The sequence below is a fragment of the Thermobia domestica genome, chromosome 2 (assembly GCF_964235325.1).
Source record: "Thermobia domestica chromosome 2, izTheDome1.hap1.1, whole genome shotgun sequence".
NCBI classification, from domain to species: domain Eukaryota; kingdom Metazoa; phylum Arthropoda; class Insecta; order Zygentoma; family Lepismatidae; genus Thermobia; species Thermobia domestica.
The window spans coordinates 181728591-181752544 of NC_137455.1; the positions used below are offsets into that span (position 1 = coordinate 181728591).

General features: G+C 34.8%; 1 protein-coding gene across 2 annotated transcripts in view; it reads left to right on the forward strand.

Annotated features, from left to right (window-relative positions):
* The window catches only part of LOC145677806 (activating signal cointegrator 1), a 38792-nt gene that overhangs the window by 12529 nt on the left and 2309 nt on the right, over positions 1 to 23954 (forward strand). For both annotated transcript variants that reach the window (XM_081748145.1, XM_081748142.1), the window contains exons 3-11: positions 27 to 190; positions 990 to 1080; positions 1864 to 1982; positions 2297 to 2448; positions 6111 to 6274; positions 9464 to 9633; positions 14854 to 15029; positions 17511 to 17632; positions 22367 to 22558. In XM_081748145.1, coding sequence (XP_081604271.1) covers positions 27 to 190; positions 990 to 1080; positions 1864 to 1982; positions 2297 to 2448; positions 6111 to 6274; positions 9464 to 9633; positions 14854 to 15029; positions 17511 to 17632; positions 22367 to 22558 — 1350 coding nt within the window. The remainder of the gene's footprint in view (positions 1 to 26; positions 191 to 989; positions 1081 to 1863; positions 1983 to 2296; positions 2449 to 6110; positions 6275 to 9463; positions 9634 to 14853; positions 15030 to 17510; positions 17633 to 22366; positions 22559 to 23954) is intronic.

Sequence of the window (23954 nt, forward strand, 5' to 3'; positions counted from 1 at the left end):
CTAACACGATTGTTTTTTCTTTGTAGGAGTCCTGGGAATTCCTCCAGATGTACAGGTTTATAAGAAATCTGAAGTACAAGAAGATTATATAATTGGCAAAGTACCAGAAAAAAAGAGAAAGGGGAAAGGACAGGGTAGTGGTGATGCTAGAAGTCAGTTGGTTGATGACAGTTTCACTAAAGAAATACAGGTTAGTAAGATACTTAAACGATTTACGTTAATCTCCTTTGAGCTATGTAATATGTTCGCTGTATTGTAAGATTGCTTCGTTACTTTTATTGCTTCTAAACTCCGGTATGTTGAATTTTAAATAATAAGATTACGTAATATTATTTATTTATTAAGTGTGTGTTTTGTAAAATAAACTCCATTCTTGGTTAAGATTATATTTATATAATACTTCGGTCATCTCTATGACCATTGTCCCATGATGTGCGATGTGAGCAAAGATTATCACCATATCAAAATATGTTCCTTGGCCTGTAAATAGAAAACAGCCCACGAATAATTCAGAAACTAATCTCAATGTCAGTTAAATTCAGTGCTGTAAATTTGATCCCAATCACTTATCCGTAAGATGTTATCATAATATATTTCAATATCACTTATAGTACAAGTCCAATTAGAACAAATTATATAATTTTTATTTTGGTTAATTCCTGGCCTGTTACCAACTCTGCAGGATATATATATATATATATAAACCACTAACACAGTCTCTATCGTAGTTTTTACTTCAATTTTGTGTGTTTATATATCTTTATGACGGAATTGAAGTGAAAACTACCATAGTGGTGATGTTAGTGTCATATCGTTAGATGTTAATGTCATACGGAAATTCGTCGAACGATGAGGATGATACTTTTAGAAGACTGATAACTGCCTAGAAAAATATAATTTCAATAAAACATGATTTGCCTTTACTTTTTAATATTCCTTTTATTTTTAATTGGAAATTCCTCATATTTTTAACTAATATTTGTTTCTAGGAAGAAACAGTGTCCCAAGGAAAGAAGAAGCAAAAGTTTGTGTCGCTTTATTCGCAGGAAGGACGTGCCAAAGATATTATTCTTTTAAAAGGTATTTTCACATTTATATGTTCTATCTATACGTATGAATACATGTTGTGGATTGTAATATTAATAAAAATGAGGTTGTTATGTTCGGTGATTCTTAACGTTAAACACTTTTCTGTATTCCTTTCAATGGATTCCTTCAAGTACATATTTCATTAATAATAAGGATATATTTGTAAATCTGTAACTTACCCAGAATTTTGATGGTCTGAACAATTCGAAGATTTTTTCCTTGATATTTCACATGAAGATCTACTGTAAATGTTTGAAGTATTTTCTGGAAATACGATATGTAAAAGCTTCTGTTTTTAATTTTGATAATTCATCCATGTGGGTTTTGTGCTAAGAACCCGTCTTACTAATTTAATTGTATACGTTTCGATGACTTCTTCTCATCATCGGTACATGAATGTTAAGGAATTTTTGCATTGGTTCATAGACTCACAAATTTGGTTCATCGTAAATTTTCAGCTCTTAAAAGAAAACACATTATTATACTTCGTTAACAACAAAAACACAATTGTAAATTTATTACTCCAATGATGCACATGAAGGATTGATAAACTTCAGCGTCATTTCGCATTAAAGTTTATGAAAGTGCAAACTTGATTTTTTTAAAAAAAGAAGTAATTTCATTAAATAACGAAGATTGAAGACATGAAAAAGTTTGTATTTCATTATTAATTTTTTATGTTCTTCGTATTTAACATGTAAATGTAACCTCAGTGTTTTGAATGTGATCTTGTAAAGTGATAGTATAGGTGTACTTTTTCTTCTGCATTATTAGGAAGACATCGTTGTGATTGTGAAGCTAGAAAACATAAATTAATCAATAATTGTTTGAAATGTGGACGCATCGTTTGCGAACAAGAGGGATCTGGCCCTTGTTTCTTCTGTGGGAATTTGGTAAGTGAACTAAGGTTCTGTTGTCCCTTGCATCAATTTGCATTAATAATTATAATTCATATATTGATCACTCCAAACGCAATAAGAGATAATTTCATTGAAAACTTGATAAATCATAGCAACTCACAAATAACGTATCATCGAATTTCCAATTACTTTAAAGTTCATGAAAAAAAAAAATGAAATAAAAAAAATTAGTTGTGGTTTAGTAATTCAGATAATAATCATAAGAACAAAAGAACAATGTAAAGAATTGTGTTGATGTAATAATAATTACCTCTTTATCATTGATTGGTTGTGTCTATATATAACAGGTTTGCACGAAAGAGGAAAAGGAATTTCTGGACACTGGATCGAAAGGATCTGAACAGCTGCGACAGAAGTTAATGACTCGAGAAGGTGGTGGCGCTGGTTTAGAAGCTGCTTTACGCCAAAGAGATCGTTTATTGGAATATGATCGTACGAGGTTAGAACTTTTTATTTATTTATTTATTTATTTATTACTTATTTATATATTTACGTATAAAGTTCACAATAGTGCGTTGTATTATAGTATTTATTTGGTGTTCGTAAGCTTCATACACCTAAAAATATTTCTCTTGCATTTCAATGTGGAAATTAAAGACTTGGATTTTCGTTACTGTTGCTGAAACCTGTAGGGCTTCCACTTCAGTCTGTTACCGAGACTCCGCCTCACTTTGATCGCAAGAGCCCAAACTAGATTTGTGCATATAGTGGACTCGTCGCAGGTGCACTGGTAAGCTTCTTTAACGTTGGCTTCAGCAACACTAACGCACGCAGTTTCATCGCTTACTCTTCGACGTCCCGTCGTGCCCGAAGAGCTGTGCACAGACAAGTTTCATCCCTGTAGTTCGCATATACAATTTCTCGATGCTTTTGAAAATAAGTGGTCTTCTGTAACTCCGTTAGAAGACGAATTCGCAGTCAAAACTTATACCAAAACACAGAATTACTACTAACGTTTACAGAACACCATATTGGAACTGCTGCCTCCCAGCTGCAAATCATGGCAACTATCAGCTCGGGTTTTTTCTTGAACAAGAGTAGAAAATCTTGTTCTTGTTCTGGGAATTTTGTTGAAATCAGGATATTTTCCTTCATACATGATTTCAGTGTGCTTAATAGAATGCCCCTCGTGTAAAATTTAATATGTAAAATTACTTAATATCAATTCGTGCTTCAACTAAGTATTGCACCATTTGTCACTACATAATTACGGAAACCTACTCGTGAGCGCGCTAGAGTGACGTTGACATTGTAGCTAACATTTTATTGTAATTACGAGTACATCTTGTCTGTATCACGTTCATATTACTATTTGTACTGAGTACCGATTATATGATGGGTCAGAGTCCCAGTGTAAAGTAAATTATTAGATCAATTAGTAACTCAGTTATGCATTAGATTTCAGGGTTGAATTTAAAGTTGAAGCAAAATGAAAAGGAAAGAAATACAATAGTAATCAAGAAGTAGTAGTAATGGTCTCACTTTCATGAAGGTGACTTACATAGGTACGACACGCTGGTTTGATCCAAAGCACATCTCAGTCCACCAATTGTTTCATCACCGTACACTTTCTCCGAGAGTTTTCAGGGTTTTCCCGTTTTTTCGCACTTTTTTCAATCCATCAGTTCCACTATCACACGATTAAATATAGTATTCGTATTAACTTACAGGATTCAAATCTAGAAAGATTTCATCTCTACAATTGTATTTATAACCTGTTTCGTCTCCTATAACTTACATTCTTATTACTTACAGTCAAGTGGGTATAGGTGAACTGTTAGTCCTTGTCCTATTGTCGTATACCCGAGTTCGAATCCCAGGCCGACCATTCCTATTGTTTTTTGTTGGGAAGGAAGTTATTTTTTGTCCAGTTTTTTACGATTGGTGGGATGTGGTACCTTAAAATATGTAACCATGACCAGTTTCCTTCTTAAAACTTGATAACGTCATTTATTATTTGTGTTTCCAGCGTAAAGTGGATTTAGCAGCTGTCTTTGTAATTTTGGTAATAAATAAATACAGGATATAGATGTTGGGTGTTAAAGTAAAGAACATTTCTAATATATTACTGTACGCAACTGAGATACAGGGGTTGGACAAAAAAATCTAAAACGTTTGCAAAAGTGTGAAAATCATACATAGTATGGTGTGGGGCCTCCTTTTGCGTCCGAAACAGCTTGGATCCGACATGGAATGGACGTATACAGCTCCTAAATCGCGGAGTGTGGAATTTTGTACCATTGTTCCTCCAAAACATGCTCCAGTTCCTTAAGGGATGCTGGTGGAGGGTAATGAGACAGAATACGCCTTTCTAACTCAGACCACAATGGCGCAATGATGTTCAGATCTGGTGATTGTCGGACCCAGGGGAGGTGTGATAGCTCCTGGTCATGCTCCTCAAACCATGATTTCACCGTTTTTGTAGCGTGACAGGGTGCCAAATCATCTTGGTAGATGCCATCACCATCATCAAGGAACAATATTTGGGCCATGGGTAGAACCTGGTCCCCCAAAATGGCCTCATACGCCTTAGCATTCATCATTCCATGCAGGGCTATGATGGGACCTGCAGAAAATCACGGTATCACTGCCCATACTGTAACAGAACCACCCCCATGCTTTACAGTTGGGAGCAGACAGTCTGTATCATAGGCCTGCGACGGTGTTCTCCATATGTAAACACGACCGGTTGTTGGAAACAAGGTGAAAGTCGATTTATCGGACCACATTACGTGTTTTCACTGCTCGTGAGTCCGCACCTTGTGGTCCTTGTACCACCGGATATGCCTCTTCGCATTTACTGCTGTGACAAGGGGTTTGGCGATAGCGGCCCTGCCATGAATTTTCATTTCATGAAGTTCCCGTCGCAGTGTTTTCGATGAAACGGATTCTGTAGGCCGGAATTGAGTTCAGACGTAATGTTCATTGCAATGGTCTTCTTTTTAGCTGCTACAATCCGTTTTAATGTCCTCCGGTCCCTATCTGACAGGATTGTCTTTCGCCCACTGTTGTGCTTTGCAGACGTTGTTTGCCCATGAATTGTGTATGCCCTCGTGACATTGGACACAGTGCCTTTCGATACCCCTACAATGTTCGCCACTGAAGCTGCAACCAGACGGGCACCAACGATCATGCCTCTTTGGAAGTCTGTCAGGTCGCCCATTTTACCGCACCACTTTCACACCACGATACTCACAGGTGAACTGGTTACTGCTGATGGAAGAGAAAGGTCCACATGACACATTGAAAACAAAAAACGATCGGCAACCGCAACATGTGTTGTACAGTGGAGGGCCAAACTTACGTGTCCTGTATGAAGTGTTTTTTTGTCTAACCCCTGTATGCCTGTATTAAATAAAGGAATGTTATTCACCTACTAAGCCTTCCAAGTTTTGCAGGTGTGATTATTTCAGCAACAGACCCTAGCATCAAATCACACTTAAGAAATTAATAAAAAATCTCGAAGAAACTATTTTACATCGTTCTGTTTAATGAATACTAATTACCAAAATATCCTGCTCACTTATAATGTGAACCAATGTAGTTCTTTACAATTTGAATGGCGTCCGGCTATTTTCGTGCATTTTTGGTGGTTGTTAACTCTTAAAAAAGATAGTAAAGTTGTGATTTTATGGACTTTTGAGGAGTTTCGTAATTATTTATTGTTCTAACTGGTTTGTTACCATTTTTCTAGTTCATATGCATTAGAGATGTATGAAAATACCGGGACGACTGACTTTAAAAAAACTAGATTGATTCCAATTGTAAGTTTACAAGAAATCTGCTTATCAGTATTCGTTATACAGAACGTGTAAATAAGTTCCTTTAAAACTTCTATTAGTTTCTAAGTATGGTCTGATGATGGGCAGCAGTTTGCTGCTGAAGTGATAACTATATTGCACACTTTGGAAGGCACAATATATGGTTAACGTTTTGCCTTACTAAAAACTGAAGTTGAGAAGTATTTGTGATATTAACTCAAATGTATAAAAGTCATTGCAGTGGTAAGCAGACATGCTGAATTATTTACTGTAATTATCTTCCTTCGACGCTACAAATGTCTTAAATTTTCGTATTTAATTGAAAATGTCTGCTTTACAGCGAGCGGCGAACTCGAGTAATAGATGACGAGAGTGATTATTTCCAATCAAATTCCGTATGGCTATCAAAAGAAGAGCGAGAGAAGTTGCAACAGAGGGAAGAGGAATTACGTGCTAAAAGGCATGCATCTAGATTAAATAGGAAGATCACATTTGACTTCGCAGGTATTTCAGCTTCATATTTCTAACGTTATAAGAATGAGGTATTATGTGTTATTATTATTAGTAATAATTTCCCTGGCTCTGCTTTTAGTTCTTGAATTATCCTTGCAGATAAACAAAATTTCCACTGTGCAAAAGATGAAACAGTTAAAACTTGATTGATTAAATAATTAATTCTTTTCTGACGAGAGTACATACTTATTTATTGAACTTAAAATAATGCGCAACAGTTTCAATAATTTAACGTTATCTTCATCAGATGTTAGCTGGAAGAGATATCTTCGTCACGTTAATTTAATGTTATGAAGATATCTCTTCCAGTTAACATCTGATGAAGATAACGATAAATTATTGAAACTGTTGTGCATTATTTTAATTTGAATAAATAAGTGTATACTTTCGTCAGAAAAGTATTAACTATTTAAGTAATAGTTCTAGAGTGAAGATGGATAAAGTTATTGATTAATTGTAAATTTGATAGTGTAGTAAAAATTTGTAAATAAATGGAAATAGCGCATAAACTCTGCCTGCGTGGTGTGTTAGCTATCTTCCCTTTGGTTCTTGTAAGCATGGGAAGGACGAAATCTGCTTAAGATTGCAAGTATCCTTAGTCACATTAGATAAATGCTGGGGCTAAACTGTAAGTAAATACAACCATTTAGCTCTTACATCCTTTCATGTGTGTAAGCTTGTCGAGTGACTGACTATTTTACTTGTTATATTAAATACTAGAACCGACAACTGGTAAGTGATAATGAAAATAAATAATAAACAATATATGAATGGTGTATCTTCCGTCAGTCAGAAAGGAGTATTTTTCACATCGTCCAGAATCGCACTTCAGGGACGGAATCTGTACACTGGAAAACGTTGGACAGAGAACATTGGTCTAAAAGGAATCTACGTAGAAAAGTACATTTTTGACCTAAATGCAATCTTTCACCTCTGGGCCGAGAACTAGTCTTATTACGTTGCCTTTGTAGTAAGAAAATGAACAGAGGAACTTACAGTTATTTTGAAAACAAGTCACTTATATGCTTAATTCGACATAATTCAAGAATCCAAGGCCTCAGTTTAGTGTTACCAATTGTAAAATTGCAGAAATATAGAGAAATTAGATAACTTCGTCTTAATTTTCTGTTGCGCATCGTCTGGGCATGTAAACCTCATAGTTTAAATCCAGATTATAATGTTAAGATATTCATAATAATGTATACTTGCTTATTTCAAAATATTAACTTGTTCTACTAAAAAGTTGACTTCTTGTCCCTCGCAGATATTTATTTTATTACGTATAATAGTATCTTGCTCTTGATTCCTCACTACCCAGGTAGCCAGGATGCGTACTTTTCTTGTATGTAATTTCGGATATGATATTGACTAAAAGCTTAATCTTTATTAGCATACACAGTATGTAGTGCCGTAAATGTAAAAGAACACATTGACAGCAGTGGCATTGTATGTAATCGAAGTTGGAAATACGTTTGCCGGTACACGGCGCGGTGTGATTACTGGTTTGCACTTATAGCGAACGGCGTCACCTGCTGTTTCCGCAGTTAGGGAAAGTTGTTTAGCACGGTTAGGTACATGACGGATTCCTCTAAATCACATGCGGCCAAGACAACTTTCGGCCTGCTGAAAACATTTTGATGGGAAGTCCTTAAACATCCTCCATACAGCCCCTATATCTCTGTATGTGACCCTCATATTATTGGCCCCTTAAAAAAGTCACTGAAAGGTTAACAATTTAACTGTGACAAGAAAGTCCACAACGTTGTATAACCTGAATCCGTCAGCAACCGAAAGGTTCTACACTGAAGCCATCCACTCCCTTCCTATGCCCTAGGATCAGTGTATCAATATCAAGGGTTATTATCTGTAGGTATCATGAAGTACACTTCACATAACTGTTCTTTAGATATAACAGTAGTCAGTCTTCTTTTCTTTTGGACAAACCTTCTGCAGTATAAATACTTGAAACTGCTATCAGTTCAAGTAAAGTCTTAGCGTTATTACATGTTCGATTAATTTCTATATAGATTTTGGCTTTTTCTATGTACTTGAACTTGAAATAGACGTTAATGTTTGTAGTATATGTCCCTATCAGTTCATACGTCCCTTATCAATACTTAGGCTAGGTGAAACATGAACCGACAGCTTAATTCACACTCACTTTCATAGGGCAGATCCACGTCATCTGCGCTTTAAAAAAAAAAAAAAAAATCTTCAGGTGATTAGATATGTTGGTTTTTGGCAATTTTGTTTGTAGTGTGCACAAGAGTCCCACTATTTGCTTTCTTTCTTTCTTTTTTACATTTTTTAAAGAATATTGCTGAAAGTGAAAGAATAATAGTAAAGTAATTACTTAAACTTAGAAAATACTACTTAATGAAATAATATATGTTGTTTGCTGATAGGTGCTATAGAATACTAAATACAAATAACATTTTCGCCTTGTACGTTGCACCTTGAGTGTTTGTGATTCACTTACACGGTTTCATTGTTCTCTGACACGGCAATTTCATTACTTTTTTACTCACAGGAAGGTAAAATACTAGTGACAAACATTATTAACTGAACAACACACGTCTTCCCAAAAAACAAAAGGGAGAAGTATTATAGTTTTCGAGGAGAGGTTATCTACTCTTTTTTTCTCAGGAGAATTCCACAGGAGGAAAGGAACCTTGATACTGCATTTAGTGTAGCAATTTGTAGATGTCACCGAAGAAGGTATCGGAGAACACTAGCACCCAATGAATAAATCACAGAAATTCGAGGTTAAAAACAAAACTGTTCTAAGCTATGTTGTTTTAGTTTCTCCATTCTCAAGGGATACGAATATTAATAGAATATGATGTCTTACATTTACATGGAAAACCAAACAAGAATGAAGACTACCCTAAAAACATTGACTAGTTTTCATAATAATTTTGGACTTGTGGAAAATTTTACGCTGAGAAATTTTAGAATAATTCTTTGATCCCTGCAATATTTTGAAAAAATGAAGAACGAGAGGACGAGAGATATGAACACCCATAAAATAGGACTCCAGTCACATGTATTTTAGTGATAATCATACCTAGATAGCTCTCATCAAGTGCTAGAACACCATCTTCAAAATTTTAAATTGTATATATTGTGTTTTCCTTGAAATTTGTAGTAAGTGAGAATTATGATCATGCTTCCTTCTAGGGCGACAAGTCATAGAAGATAATAGTTTGGATGATATTTATGATCCAAATGACCATGTATTGAAAGAAATCAATGAAAGTGTTAATAGTTGGAATATTAACAGCGATTCATCGGCTAGACTTATTGGTGACAGTAATGTGGATCCTAACGTCAATGCACCGTTGCTCACGGTGAGTTTCACTTTTCTATTCTCTCTTTTAACTCAGTTCTATTTTCTTAGCAAAATAGCATAAACACGATTGATTTACTATTAATATTATAATGTTCGCTTAAGAATTAAGGAAAACTCAGTTGCTAATAATTTTACCTAGAATATCAGGTTTTTTAAATTACTTTTTTAATAATAATAAACTAATGCTTTTGGCGCTGTTGGTATTTTTTTTTAAAAAAAGTGTTTTGTGCCATTGTAAATTCATCATAAGTCTGAGTCAATTATTATACTCTATTTCTTTTATTGCCATTCATATGAAAACTGATTCATAAAGTAATCAGCTGTAATTTCTTTAAAGTCGTATCGCATCGCATCCCTCCCAGCTAGTCTAGTGGCTAGCGCGCTTGCCATTGATGTACGTGGTCCCGGGTTTGATTCCCGGTGGGAAGTTATTGAAATTTGAACGCACTACGGTGGTTCGGATTTCACCTTAAACTGTAGGTCCAAGTCTAATATGAAGGGTAAGGGGAAAAAAGAAGGAATGTCACAATACTGCATTTTCGAGGAAACGGTGTTTTAATATTCAAAACCGCGTAAAAGGAATAGGGTTAGTTAAATTTTTGCCCCTTTTTACATGTACATTTCTCCATCTACGCACGCATGGCATATACAGTCAAATAGTACCAAGAGTCACCAACAGATAGAACAGAGCACCCGATAAAGCACATACATGGACATTCCTTGTTTTTTTTCCCTTACCCTTCGTATAGCCTCTGTGCTGGAAAGGAATGCTATATTACTATTATTTTCTGTGCTAATTTTTTTAACATTTTACAAGTTTGGTGTTCAGTTCTTATGCTTGTCGTCTTGTCTTGTCTTCCTCACCATTAATGGTGTTGTAATAGGTGCGTCAGCTATATAAGCCAAGTATGCTAAAAATGTGTGTATTTTGAATTACTTGTTCATAAATTGTATTATTTGTATTAAAATTGTAAGGAAATTTACAAATGGCAGATGCCGCCATTTGCATTTGTTGGTTGACTTTTCAGTCGAATTGCCTGTTATATATAGTTAAGAAAATGTATTAGAATAAAAATTGTCATTGTGTAAATTCAAGGCAAAAACAGTTTGTCGAAATCAGTGTAAGAAATGTATAGTCAGAATAGAGTGTAATAATAGTCTAAATAAAGTATAACTGCAGTCAAGATCGTGAAGGAGTTCCAACGGGAAGAAGAGGGCCAGTCACCCAGTTGGTCAAGGTATGAAAATTGGTAAAAGTGCAAAATAAGTGAAATGAAGGCATGTAAAGTAGTTGTATATAGATGTAGGTGTCTTCATGAGTATTTGTAGATGTGTAAAATAAGTGTACGACGAAAAATGTTCACTTGAACCACTTCCTCTTCTGCACCTCACTTTCAGAGACGTTGATACTATCACATGCACCGCGGAACTCTCCATACTTGTCGTCTGACAGTGTTGAATACGTTACTAATGCATTTTTCATTGAAAGTTATAATAATATACTGTTATTGTTGTAAGTCTTAAAATTACTTTTAACTCTTAATTGTTACATAATGTTTCTTTGGTACGGAATGTGAAGATTAGATTTCAGTGTGAGACGAATGTTTTTAGTTTATGATCTCATTTTTAATTCATTAGGAAGTAGATAAATGTAATATTTCAGTCTCCAGTAAACTTAATTTTCAATTTATATTTATTTAATTATTTATTTATTTTTAGATCCTTATTTTGAGCTTTTCCGTAACAACTTGCACTGATAGTTGACTTTAAGGTACAGTTCTGAATATGCGTGTAATTTCCAATAACTTTGATATACTTTTGTTAAGAATTTGGCTTTATACAGTATAAATGTAAAATAATGTAAATGCAGCTTTCGATTTCAAAGTTAAAATCTTCAAATTTTATTTATTTAATAACTTAGCTTGAATAAACTGAAAAAATACTAAATTGATTCTTCAAATTATAATAAATTGTTTAACAAATCATATTAAAGGTCGAATTTTCGCTGATAGCTGTGAGCATTGTCAAGACTTAGGAAAGGAAAGGTATTTAGTGGGAATAGCATGTATGGAAATTAAATATTTACACACATAAATAGAAACATGTTGCTGCTTCATAGTTATAATACCTAACTTCACTTGGAAAGAAGTCTCATCGTTGGTTTAGTGGCTAACACACAGTCCTTTTGGTCCATGGGATCTCTGGTTTGATTCCCAGTGAGGGAACATATGGGATTGAAATGTCTCTTTAAACTGTAGGGTTTGTCCTAGGTAGCCTTGCTACTGATAAAGGACGTAAATGCAGTCAGTCAATACATACTAAAGAACAAATCAGATACTAATAGGTATTTTTTATTCATGATTCATAGCGAATAACTTTATAGTGTCACGATTAAATATAGGGTTTTTTTTTTTTTTTTTTTTATTACACCGTACTACAGCGTATGAGGAGGTAACACTGGAAAAAGTGTTGAAGATCAAACTTTGAGTACACCCCAGCTTTTTTCTCTCTCTCTCGTTTTTCCAATACAAGTGTTTTTCATTTTCTTTTTTGATAATTATTGTGCTGTATGGATTCTGTTTCTCGTTCTTGTCTTTAGTGGCATGAATAATATCCTAATGAAATACATGATGAATATATTAGGATGGTCCGTATTTTTCGACTTCTGATTCTTTTGTGTTTCATTTCCTAAAATAGTTCTACATCAGGCCAAAGTAATCCATGAAAGAAAGAAAGAAAAAAAAGCTCAATTCAATAACAATAAATGCTACCCCAAGCGACCTCAAGTTTAGAATGCATTCATAGTATACAATATGAGACAGAGGCACTTTGTAAGTGTGGATAGACAATTATAAGTTAAGAAACATATACTATGAAAGTAATAACTATGAAATGATTAGAGATAAGTTCGAAATAACGTCAAAAGATGTTTGTGATGATAAACTACCCCAAAACGATATGTACATAACCCTGTTCCTATAATTAAAAAAAAAAAATACTGAATCCAAGATGGCAGGCAGCCATGTTAATACTGTACAGGAATAGATGTGGTTCTATTTCCATTACTCCTAGCCAAAATATGGTGTTACTTGTTCTAATCGTTGCAAACATACAAGTTATCTTTGCCTCATATTGTATACTGTAAATGCATTCAAAACTTGAGGTCGCTTGGGGCACCATTTAATATTATTCAGTTGAGCTAATTTTTTTTCTCGTGGGTTACTTTGATCTGATATGAAACTATTTTAGGAACGAGAGTTAAAGAAAACTCGGAAGTCAAAATTTAAGGACCATTCTATTATATATTGATCTCTCTGAATCTCCTTCACTCGTTCAGATATATCTTTATTCAATACTATCTTAAACTACATGATAACTTGAAAGAGCGACATTATGAATAGATATCTATCACTATTCTCATGTCATTATATACATTAACGAGAATCGTTTAATGAAACATTTAATATGCAATTACAGTGATAACAGCAGAATATAACAGTGTTGCATCGGCAATATCTCACCCCAACGAATAGTGCAGTTTACCAAAAATAATGAAATTATCAATAACCATAAGTTATTCCTAGTTAAGGAAGCCAAATTAATATGGATGTGAATACTGAGATCCTTTGCTTCTCAAGTAGTTTACCCCTTTGAAAGCATCAACATTGGTCTTTACATATTATCAAAGTTACTTCCAACCATGACATTAGATCCTCAGACGTTAACTGATTGGAATTAAAGATTTCAGCACCGAAATTGTAGGAGGCAATACTATTGTTTAAAGTTTAATCCGTACCACTAAGGTTTGTCTCCGAGACAAATATCACAATCGGGAATTTTGCATCATCATCACGTCCCAGTATACGAGTATTCATGACATTTCAAATTAAAAGAATGTTGCTGAAGTTTAGTGTAAAATGGAGACATGAATTTTCAACACGATTGAGAGTTCCACGTCTTTGCGAAAAGTTAGAGACTGATCTTACCGTTTCTCAATGGGGTTTTCACTTTTAAAATTGTGTATACGTTTTTCTTGGTGCGTCTATGTTGATTCACTGCCTTAGGTCACGTGTTAATTGTAGTCATGTAAGAATACCTGTCTAGAGATATCGGTTCAGAAGTAACTGTACTTCACATTGTTAGTATTATTCGATTCAACTTCGAAAAGCATCCACAGATGTCATCTGTTAAAGTGTTTATACATTTTATGACGAATTCTGTATATAACGCCATTCATGTGTACCTATGTTGTAAGTACTATTATTTTTATGGGGGAGGAAAACTACTTTTCTGCCATCAGGGTTAGCAAAGCTAATATTTGAAATGTTTTAGGAGCTATAATTAATTCTTGCTTTGAAAGTTGACACATTTTTTTTCTTTCGTATTTCTTGTTTAATCAGAGTCAGTTTCAGAATTCAGAATTAAATATTGATTAGTGTGGACGAAATGTGGCAGGTGACTATTAACAATGCTAGATCACAGAACGGAAGTGACACAACTTGACTAGCAGATGTTGTTACTGACATCTTTCATTCCAAGATATAAAAACAATTCATTATATCAATATCTTGAATATTATTATTATTATTATTATTTATTAGGGCCCGTATTAATAAGCACAATCAAACAATAAAGTAAGCAGAAACAAATACACGAACATCAAATGAAATATTTAATCTGTGTTTGTTTTGATAAAATCCTACCTTATTAGAGGTGTTGCAGTATACCGGTATAAGATCATCCTGAGATTTTTTGGAACGGTAGACTATGATGATATTCCCGATTATAGTACATACATTTCCAAAGTTTTCCATAGGAAGAATTGGGTCCCACACTGCACTGCAAGATCTTTTAAATCGTGGTAGGGTTAAAAAAAAGTCTTACTTGTTATTATTTCTAGGTAAAGAAGGTAACTACAAACAGACACACTCCAGTCAAATGAAAAGAAAATAATAAAAGAGCGAGGTTACGGAATACCTAATTTTGTATTTGGAATTTGAATATGAAAGAGTGGAGAGGGACAATATCAGAGAAGGAAATGAACTTGTATTTTATGAAGTACATAGGAAGATAATAATAATACCACGACAAGCATTTTGAGCACTATCAACCATGGTAAGGATGTGTACAAAAAAAGTACATTTCTGCATACCTTTAGAAGTATGGAAAGAAATAATATTTTGCATAGATTATTATTTTTTATGTTGTGGTTCATCAGTTTCAGGATTCTTATAAGGACTTACGCAGTGTCCGGTCTTCCGTTACTTCACCTACAGCACAACTCCGTCAGTCGTTGAGAATACAAGATAAAGAAATTCTAGAGATGTCTGATGAAGGAAAGTGCCTTAGCATGCATCAGCCTTGGGCATCATTGCTTATTTCAGGAATTAAGCTGTAAGTAGAAACAAATCTTAGCTACAAAACATGATATGTGTATTTTTCAGTATTGGGTTCATAGAGAAAGAATTAAAAGATAAAATGTCTCTTGTTCTCTCTTTCGTTTGTTTGAATTCATTTACATAAATTTTCGAGCTCTTCTGGCAACATAGCATGAAATTGGCCTTCCTTTGTCAAACACATTATTCAGGAAGGTCGATGAGACAGGAGGAAGCTATATTCATTGTCATTTTGACATTTGCGTTAAGTAAAATGTGAAAACCTGAATGATAATGCATTAGGAAGTGAAATCAGTACATCTTGACCACAAGTTTTGGTATAGTATTTAATGTGTCTGCTTCTATAAATATGCTTTCTGTCCGAAAGACACGAGTTCGATTTCCGATGGAAATACTGTAGTTCGAATTCACTTTGAGCTGTTCGTTCACTTTTCATACAATCTGGGTGCAGAAAAGAGATGCCAAACTATAAGAAACCAGTTACAGCTCATTAAGCTTTCATAAATGTAATATTTACATATATTCTCTAATACTTCTTTGTTTAGCTCGTACCGTCAAATGGGGCTTCTATGAACATGGGGGCTACTTTGAACAAAACTGGAAAAATGTTTCAATCAAAATTTTCATGCCCTGAAAATTCATTTGTGGCTCATTTGAATATTACAAGTAGTAGTTTGGAGTGTTCTGAATTCAACCATAACAAATCTGTAAGCTTTACTTAGAAGCATATATGAGTAAAAATATTAAATACAAAGCGATGTTTTTTTTATTTTTTTCGTCGACCAGAAAATTGTCTCTCTGGAACTCTGGTTTAAAGCAGTAACTGCCTAAATCAGTGTTACTGATGAAATCTCAGCCATTATCTACCGATTCCAATAGGTTCTATTGTTGTCTATCCTATATTCAAATTTTGGTGAATTTTTGAAAACCACATGTCGTTTTAGGTAAGAAATGGGGCTTCTATGAACAGCTGATTTTGGTGGGTCTAAAAATCAGTTCGTGGGTAATAGTACGGTATATTCTAAAGAAAGGTAAATGGCATTATACTGGGCAAGTCATAGACAAGGAGAGCCGCAATTGGAAAGTCAAGTTTACGTGCATTAATAAAACAGGTACCAGTATGACATTATATTGACCCGAAAATGTAGACAGTGATATGTTTTGTGCAAAACACATTGTTCGGATGTTACCAGAGCCCATTCTTGGTAATCTGACATTATCTGACAACAATGGTTATCAACAGAGTGATAGTACTCTTTTGTGCCATGGTTTTAAAAATATAACATTGGGCTTACAGTATGTTGTTTACAAAATATTTAAGAACATGTGTTTTTTTTGTATCAAAGTAGCCCCATTTGACGGTATTTATATGCTTTTCCCCGACCATATCATACCTTAAGGAATCTTGACTTTCACCGCCTCGAAGATATTCAGTTGTGACTTATAGCCTCTCAAGAAATAATATAGTTGGCATGTAAATTTGACATTTCCTGAAGATACCTTTGAGTTTATCGAAAACGTCTACTTTAAAAAAATAATTAAAAAACAAAAAGTGTTTAGTAAAATTCCAAAAGAACTGAGAGAATTCAATTGATGCTTTCTAATCGTCGCTTTATGAATATCATTGAAAAAGAAGGACAGAAAGAAAACCTTCAGGCCTTAGAGAAACATGTGGAAAAATCTTAAAATAATGAATTACAATCCCTCGACCTCTGTCGATTTCTATCATACAAAAACCCAAGTGTAACATAGATCATTATCCAAATAGGAGACACTATAAGAGAAGCTGTTCTACATGTAAGACTTTTTTTTTTCGTTAACACTGAGTGTTTATGAACATTGTTCTCATCTCGATGAGAATTTGAAGGAGCTCTTTTCTGAGGCTTTGCTGTTAGAATTAGGTCGAAGATCGGACAAAATAATAATAATAATAATAATAATAATAATAATAATAATAATAATAATAATAATAATAATAACTTCTAAAAAATCGATTTTGATGTTCCAACAAATTTCAAGTGTGGGGCTTTTATCTATCAATGTAATACTGTGTTTTACACTATTCGTGAAAGTATTTTTCTAAATAATAGTTTTTGAACCAGAAAAATAAAATATACATCGATAACAACCCATAAATTCAATTAGTTCCCTTGTGGCTGTATGATCATGAGCATGCGCACCTTAGGCTCCGATGATCTCAGGAAGGGGTTCGTTATATTCGGGCCTCACGTTAAGCTGTTGATTCTCGTCACATATAGCCACAGTGCTGAAAAGAGACCCAACTAACCATAAATTTTATATATTTAATATAGCAGTGTAATTTAGTCGAATTTTGACGTTAGTCAGATTTCTTTCATAACTTATTAAAAGTGAATATTTAATATTCTTTTATATATTGGAAATTTAAATTCTTACGATAATTAATTGAAATTCTGAATGCGAGCTGATGAAATTCTCCATATATTTTTTTTTTCTCTAGGCATGAAGGACGTACTTGGTATACGGCTCATCGTGGACGACTGTGGATTGCTTCAGCCAAAAAGGTTGCAACATCAGAGGAAATACGGGAGGCAGAAAATGTTTATCGTGTTCTTCTTGGTGGTAAGTAAAAGGAAAGCTGAATTTTTATTCGATTTTGTTCACAGTAATGTTACTTTGTACTTGTTTAAGTTTTTGTCATAGAATATATAATGCGTTCTTACGCATATCGTTTTAAGAATGATCAGATGTATTTGTAAGTAAAAGATAAATAAGGTTTTGTTCCTATATATTATATAAGTATACAAGTACAAACACAGCTGAAAGGATAGTGTTTATTTAGTTTTAAATTCCGTTTTCGTTTGGATTTCTTTGTAACTGCATTCTATAGTCGTGATTTTTGACTGAAATACGTGGACAGCAGTCACTGAAGTTATACCACTTGCGTCTGAAAAAGTATACACACTTTAAACTGTCATAGAAAACTTATTTTCCAACCTACAATGTTAAATGTCTGGGTAAAGTAAGGCTACAGTCCAATTTGAAAAGTAAGTATACTTTCAGGTCAAACTGAATGTTCCAAATGATGGTTAAAGCAAATGTTCAAAATGGTGGTCTGATCATCGATACATTTGTGGGTTTTCGTCATTTAGCTGTTGCACCAGCGTTGGAATGTACACACGTAACTTACTTTTCTTCAGTTTGCCTGGCACACTACTAGCACTTACACCGCTCTCACGTGATCCTTGCCTTGAAGGTTTTTGTGGTGAATGCTGAAACAGTTCAGCACCGCAACTGAAGATTCAGCACTTGTAGTCGTGCGAGGTCACCCTGATTAGCCTTTGCACATCACACACTGTTTCATGAACCTCGAATTTGTCTCGTAGACATGTAATTGTTATCCTTGAAGGTTTATCTGTAACGTCACACCAGTTCGATTTGTTAAAATCGTTTATTAATCCTTATAAAAAAAATTAAACACACTAGAATAAACTGCTTAAATTCACTCTATTTTTCAGTAATTAGCAATCTTGCATTACAATGATGCATTATGCATCTATATGATATGGCGACATGTTATTTTATATATTTTTTATTATGAATAAACGCATACCTAGTAACCGCATCTGTTACCTTAGCGACCAAATTGATAACTAAACACTCCCAAAATCAACATTTTTCATGACATTAATTAATTATTTTTTCTTATTCTTTTCATACAAAGCTAATGCATACGTTAGAACACGTCTACCTTGAATACAAAAATAAAATAAACGATGCAAATATATATTATCATTACAGATCATTCCCTTACTCACATCTTCACTGTATGAAACGCATCAACATTCTCAGGCTTAATAACCTGCTTCCGCTCTTTAAAGCTCAAGCGCCGTCAGCCATGTTGATGTTACTTTTTCGCCACTAACTGTGTTTTCACATCTAGACCGACGATTCTGTTTTTTTTCTTTTTTTTTAAATTTATTTATTTATTTATTTATTTATTATTAATGACAGTTCAAAATGTGAATATATTTCTTTTTGCACACTCGGTATTTAGAGCAGTCACAGGAGAATTAGACAGATCCTGTGAATGTAACACCTTTCCCTTTAGGGAAAAATGAGAATAAGTTAAGTCAGTCTAAAGATCTCAGTTTCTGCTATGGAATCTTCACTTCCAAATCAAGGGAGTGTCATTCTTTTCTTACTGGTCTTAGTATTATGGTACTTAGCCAGAATTTATCGATGTGAAAAGAGGAAAATTTGGTCAGGAAGCCGTGCTTAGCTAAATTAAAGTCTAATATTACTAGTAGAAACACCAGGCAAAGCTCCCAGACTATCGAAATTTAAGATAGATTGGTATACACTAGCATCATGGTTATGAAGTGTGTATAGAGACAGGGGAATTTGGGTAAATTGACAATATATATCCTTTTTGCTAGTCATTGACTAAGAGTATCCTTTCATGGGATATGCTATTGACATGTCACCGGAAAAGGTGATTTGTTGAAGATTTTTTATAATGGCTGATGCAGAAAACATAGGAGAGAAATTGTCTTGAACTATACTTTATTTCATGTTCTATTATATTACAACTGGCTCGCAAGCAATTACATACACAGTACGTGATATCTTGTGCGTATGTGAAATAATAATTTTCTTCTATTCTTACAAACCTTCAGCATGTGAAGACTAAGGTCATCTTCATTGCACAATATAATGAAGCGAATATATCCTTGATTCTATTATGTTACCCTTGGACTTCGAAAGAAGTTAATTTTCTTTCCTGAAGATATTTTTAATACAATTCGTCTCACTACAATTAAAGTGATAGATACGCAAACTGATCACATCTAGATTGCGTAATCTTATAATAATATAGTTTAAGTTGCTGAAGATGTGTGTTGTTTGTTAAAGAAAATATATTTTATTAGGTAAAGAATTAAAGAAGGAGGCAATCAACCCGCCACTATCATTATTAGAGTATGTCAGAGATCAGTTGTCATATTAACTGACACGTGATGTTTATGATAATTAATATGCAAATGATTGTCCAGTGTACATGCTGAGGCTGATATTTCACTGCAAAATCTTCCCTAAGAAACAATTAAAAAAAAAAAGAAAAGTTATTCTGTTGGTTGTTTTCCTACTCTGAGGGAAGAACGCAGACTGAAAGTGTTTGAGAACAAGATCCTAAGACGACTATTCGGGCCCAATAGAAACGGGAATGGTGAATGGAAACTTCATAACAAGGAACTACATAATTTATATCGTTTACCAAACATTGTTAGGGTCATCAAATCTAGGAGACTTAGGTGGGTAGGTCATGTAGCGACAATGGATGAAAGTAGAAGCACTTTCAAAGGTTTAACTGGAAATCCAATAGGAAAACGACCATTAGGAAAACTAGGCGCAGATGGGAGGACAATATTAAGATGGATCTCACAGAAATAGGAATACAAAGTAGAAACTGGATCCAGTTGGCTAAGGATAGAAGTCAGTGGAGAGCTTTTGTGAACGCGGCATTGAACCTTCGGGTTCCATAGGCCATAGAGCTACAGACCTGTTCAAATTATTAGACTCACGCACGAAAAATGCAAAATTGACGTAGGAGTCCTAATTTCAGAGTTCTAGAACATTTAATTTAATGGTTAAACAATCAATATAGGATCCTTCATTTGTTTACTGTACAGTTGAAGTAGTGATATCACCGTTGAACAGCAGAGGCAGTTGTATTAGTGAGGGGGGGGGGGAGGTTCTGAAAGGAATGTTTCAGTTGTAGATAGCTATTGTGGTTCCTATCAACAAGTTACAGTCTGAAGTGTTGTAGTTGCTGTCGTAAGAAGTTAACGACATTCAAAGCGTTCAACAGTTCGAATGGGCCAGTTTAAAATGATCATGACGTGTTTCGTGTATCAATCTTTTATTCTGTGTAGTCCTGTAATTGCAGCATAATGGGAAAAGCAAAAGACCTTTCTCCGCGTAAAATGGAAGTTAACAAAATACTTTTGGTGGAAATAAAATATACACGGCAATACATTGCTAGTAGAGTTGGTATAGAACAAAAATCTGTGAATAGAATCTCTGTTGAAATAAACAAGAGCCAAAATAGGGTTGGGATGTGTGGGGGAAAACCAAAGCTATCGCTAAGAAGTATAGGAAAACTAAAAAGATTGGCTCTGGGAAATAGAAGTGCAACTTCTAATAGATTTAAGCATAAAAATGGCTGAGTATGGCGCAGACATTTGGCCTGAAAGTGTTCGAAGGATTCTTTGTGCCGAGGGAATAAAAGCACACGGTCAAGAAAGAAAACAAAAATTAGAGTGTACTCCAATCATGGCAAAGAAGCGCCTCGAATGGGCACGAGGCCTAGAATATTGGAACTGCTGACGATTGGAGAATACTGTGTTTTAGTGATGAATCATGTATCTTTGTGTCTGATGAATGTTCACAATATGTGCGACGTTGACCTGAGAGGAATTCAAGTTGGAATATCTTTAATAAACCGTGAAACATCCTACTTCAGTCATGGTCTGGGATGTGATCTCTGTCTTCGGGCCTGGAAGACTGTATATAGTAGAGAAGACAATAAAGCACGACCAATACCTACAAGTTCTTCAAGAAGAACTGCTTTCCCAGACTATACTCTGGTTTGATGACGTACAATTCATCTTTATGCATGGTGGAGCCTCATGCCACTGGGCCACTGTGACAAAATTCTTCGAGGACAACAAAATTAGTGTTCTTCCGTGGCCAGGCTCTAGTCCTGATATGAACCCGATTGAAAACTTCTGGAGCTTCATGAAAGAAAAGCTACAGAAGAAGCACATTAGAACCAAATTTCAATTGATCAAGGAGATCAACAATTTGTGGTATCAAGATGCTGACTTGAAGGCAAAATGTGCTAAACTCGTACATAGGATGCCACAAAGAATAAAAGACTTAATAAAGAATAAGGGATTTCATAAGAAATACTAATATTTGTGTAAGAGATAATTTTCTTGTAGGTATTGCATTTCATTTTTTGTTTCCAATTTGGATATACACACCTTATAGAAATTATATTTGAATGTTACGTACGCATTTGTTTTATTGGTATTGAAAAGCGTATGCCACACCCACTAGAAATTAGGACAGAGTTACAAGGTAGTAATTTGGACTAAGTTCGAACGTATTTTCTCACGTAATATTGTAAGAACAGTAAAATATTCAGAAACTAAATGTTGAGTCTAATAATTTGAACACGTCTGTAGTTAGTTAGTAAACGTGAAAGAGATGACACCGGTAGAATTCATTGAAATAGCTAACAATGAAGTTCAAATGATTTGGTAATTTGATAATACATCTTTTCCATTTCAGATAACATAAAGTTCCCATCTAGTTATCCTACTGGATGTTTGCTGGGCTGTGTTGATGTTGTCGATTGTTTATACCAGGAGGAATATCAAAAGCGGTATCCAGAAGGTGAAAGTACAAGTCCTTTTGTGTTCATTTGTGAAAATCCTCAAGAGCTTCCTATCAAGTTCCCAATTCAAGGGCAACATAAAATTTGTAAGTTTATCATTTCACGAATCTGTGTTAAAGTTTTCTGCACTTTGTTTACTATATGTTCAGTATGTAAGTTAACTATTTCTTGTGCTTCGAAGTTAATTTTGAGAAATTGAAAACCGAAATAATTTGCCTTATATTTACAATTGTAACAAACTTAGATGTCCTAAGTATATTTCTCATTAAAAGCAATAGTGATTTCTGTTCTATAACATAATATGGTAACACTTGTAAAAGTGTCCTCTTCACATTCGTAATTTAAAAGAGTTAGAATAGAAACATGATCGCAAGAGTTAAGGTCAAACGACTTTTCATATTTCACTGCTGTACGGTAGACTACATTTCTCACTGTTCTTCAGGGTAGATACTTCTGACGTAGATACCTGCCACCATGATACCAAACAGCTACTTTCTTGTTCTGTTTTTCTTTCTTGTTGCTTTTCTCTCTCTCTCTCTCTCTCTCTCTCTCTCTCTCTCTCTCTCTCTCTTTTTTTTTCTTTCTTTTAAGCATTTACTTTTGTAGAAATGCATTTATACTCTTCGATTCGAACGAAATTCTCACCATAGAATGTGTCTTCAGAGAATATTTTAATCTTAGTGTGAGGTTCCCAACACACCGTCCAGTGTAGAGGACAGGCTGCTATCATTTGATGATCGTCGCTAACACTAGTATTGTATGTGGATCAGTCTGTTCCTGCAATGTTAGAACTACTACAGCGAGTTTCTAGGGTTGCGAGAAGGCAGGTTCTGCTCGCGACGTGTGAGTAGTGCATTGGTGGTGTACATGATGCGAAGCAGAGGATTCCAACAGCAGACATGACCCCCACCCTTCTCTGTTGCTTTTGCGACGCTTCGGGACGCATCTGAACAGAAAGATTGTTTGGGCTGTTCACAGCGATATGACTGCAACCTCAAGTGCAGTCAGCTACCGTGACCCTCCATGTGAGCATACAAACACAAAAAATCAGTTGTTGGAGACGGATCTGCTGCCCCACACGATTACACCTGCTTATCGAAGACTACAATGACGAGGCAAATGGAGGGCGGTGGTTTTTCAACAATGATTTTTTTTTTCTGTCTTGGACGACGACAGCCATGTGTATATCAGTAGCCGTGCAGATGAGCGGGTAAATAGAGCATGTGTTCGTACACTCCACACAGAATCAATTCTAGTATGAATGCAATTAGCTACACATCGCGCTCGCCTCTTATTCCCATTCAAGAGAGTGTGACTAGTCGTATACTCATCACTGACCATCAGTTCATTTCTCCAAACTTACATGTACATATTGTGGAGACCCATCTTCCAGCAGGATAACTCGTGTATCCATACTCCCAGAGTAACCCAGCTTGCTTTATTAGGTATACACCTTCTGCCGCAACCTTTTAGGAATGCGGA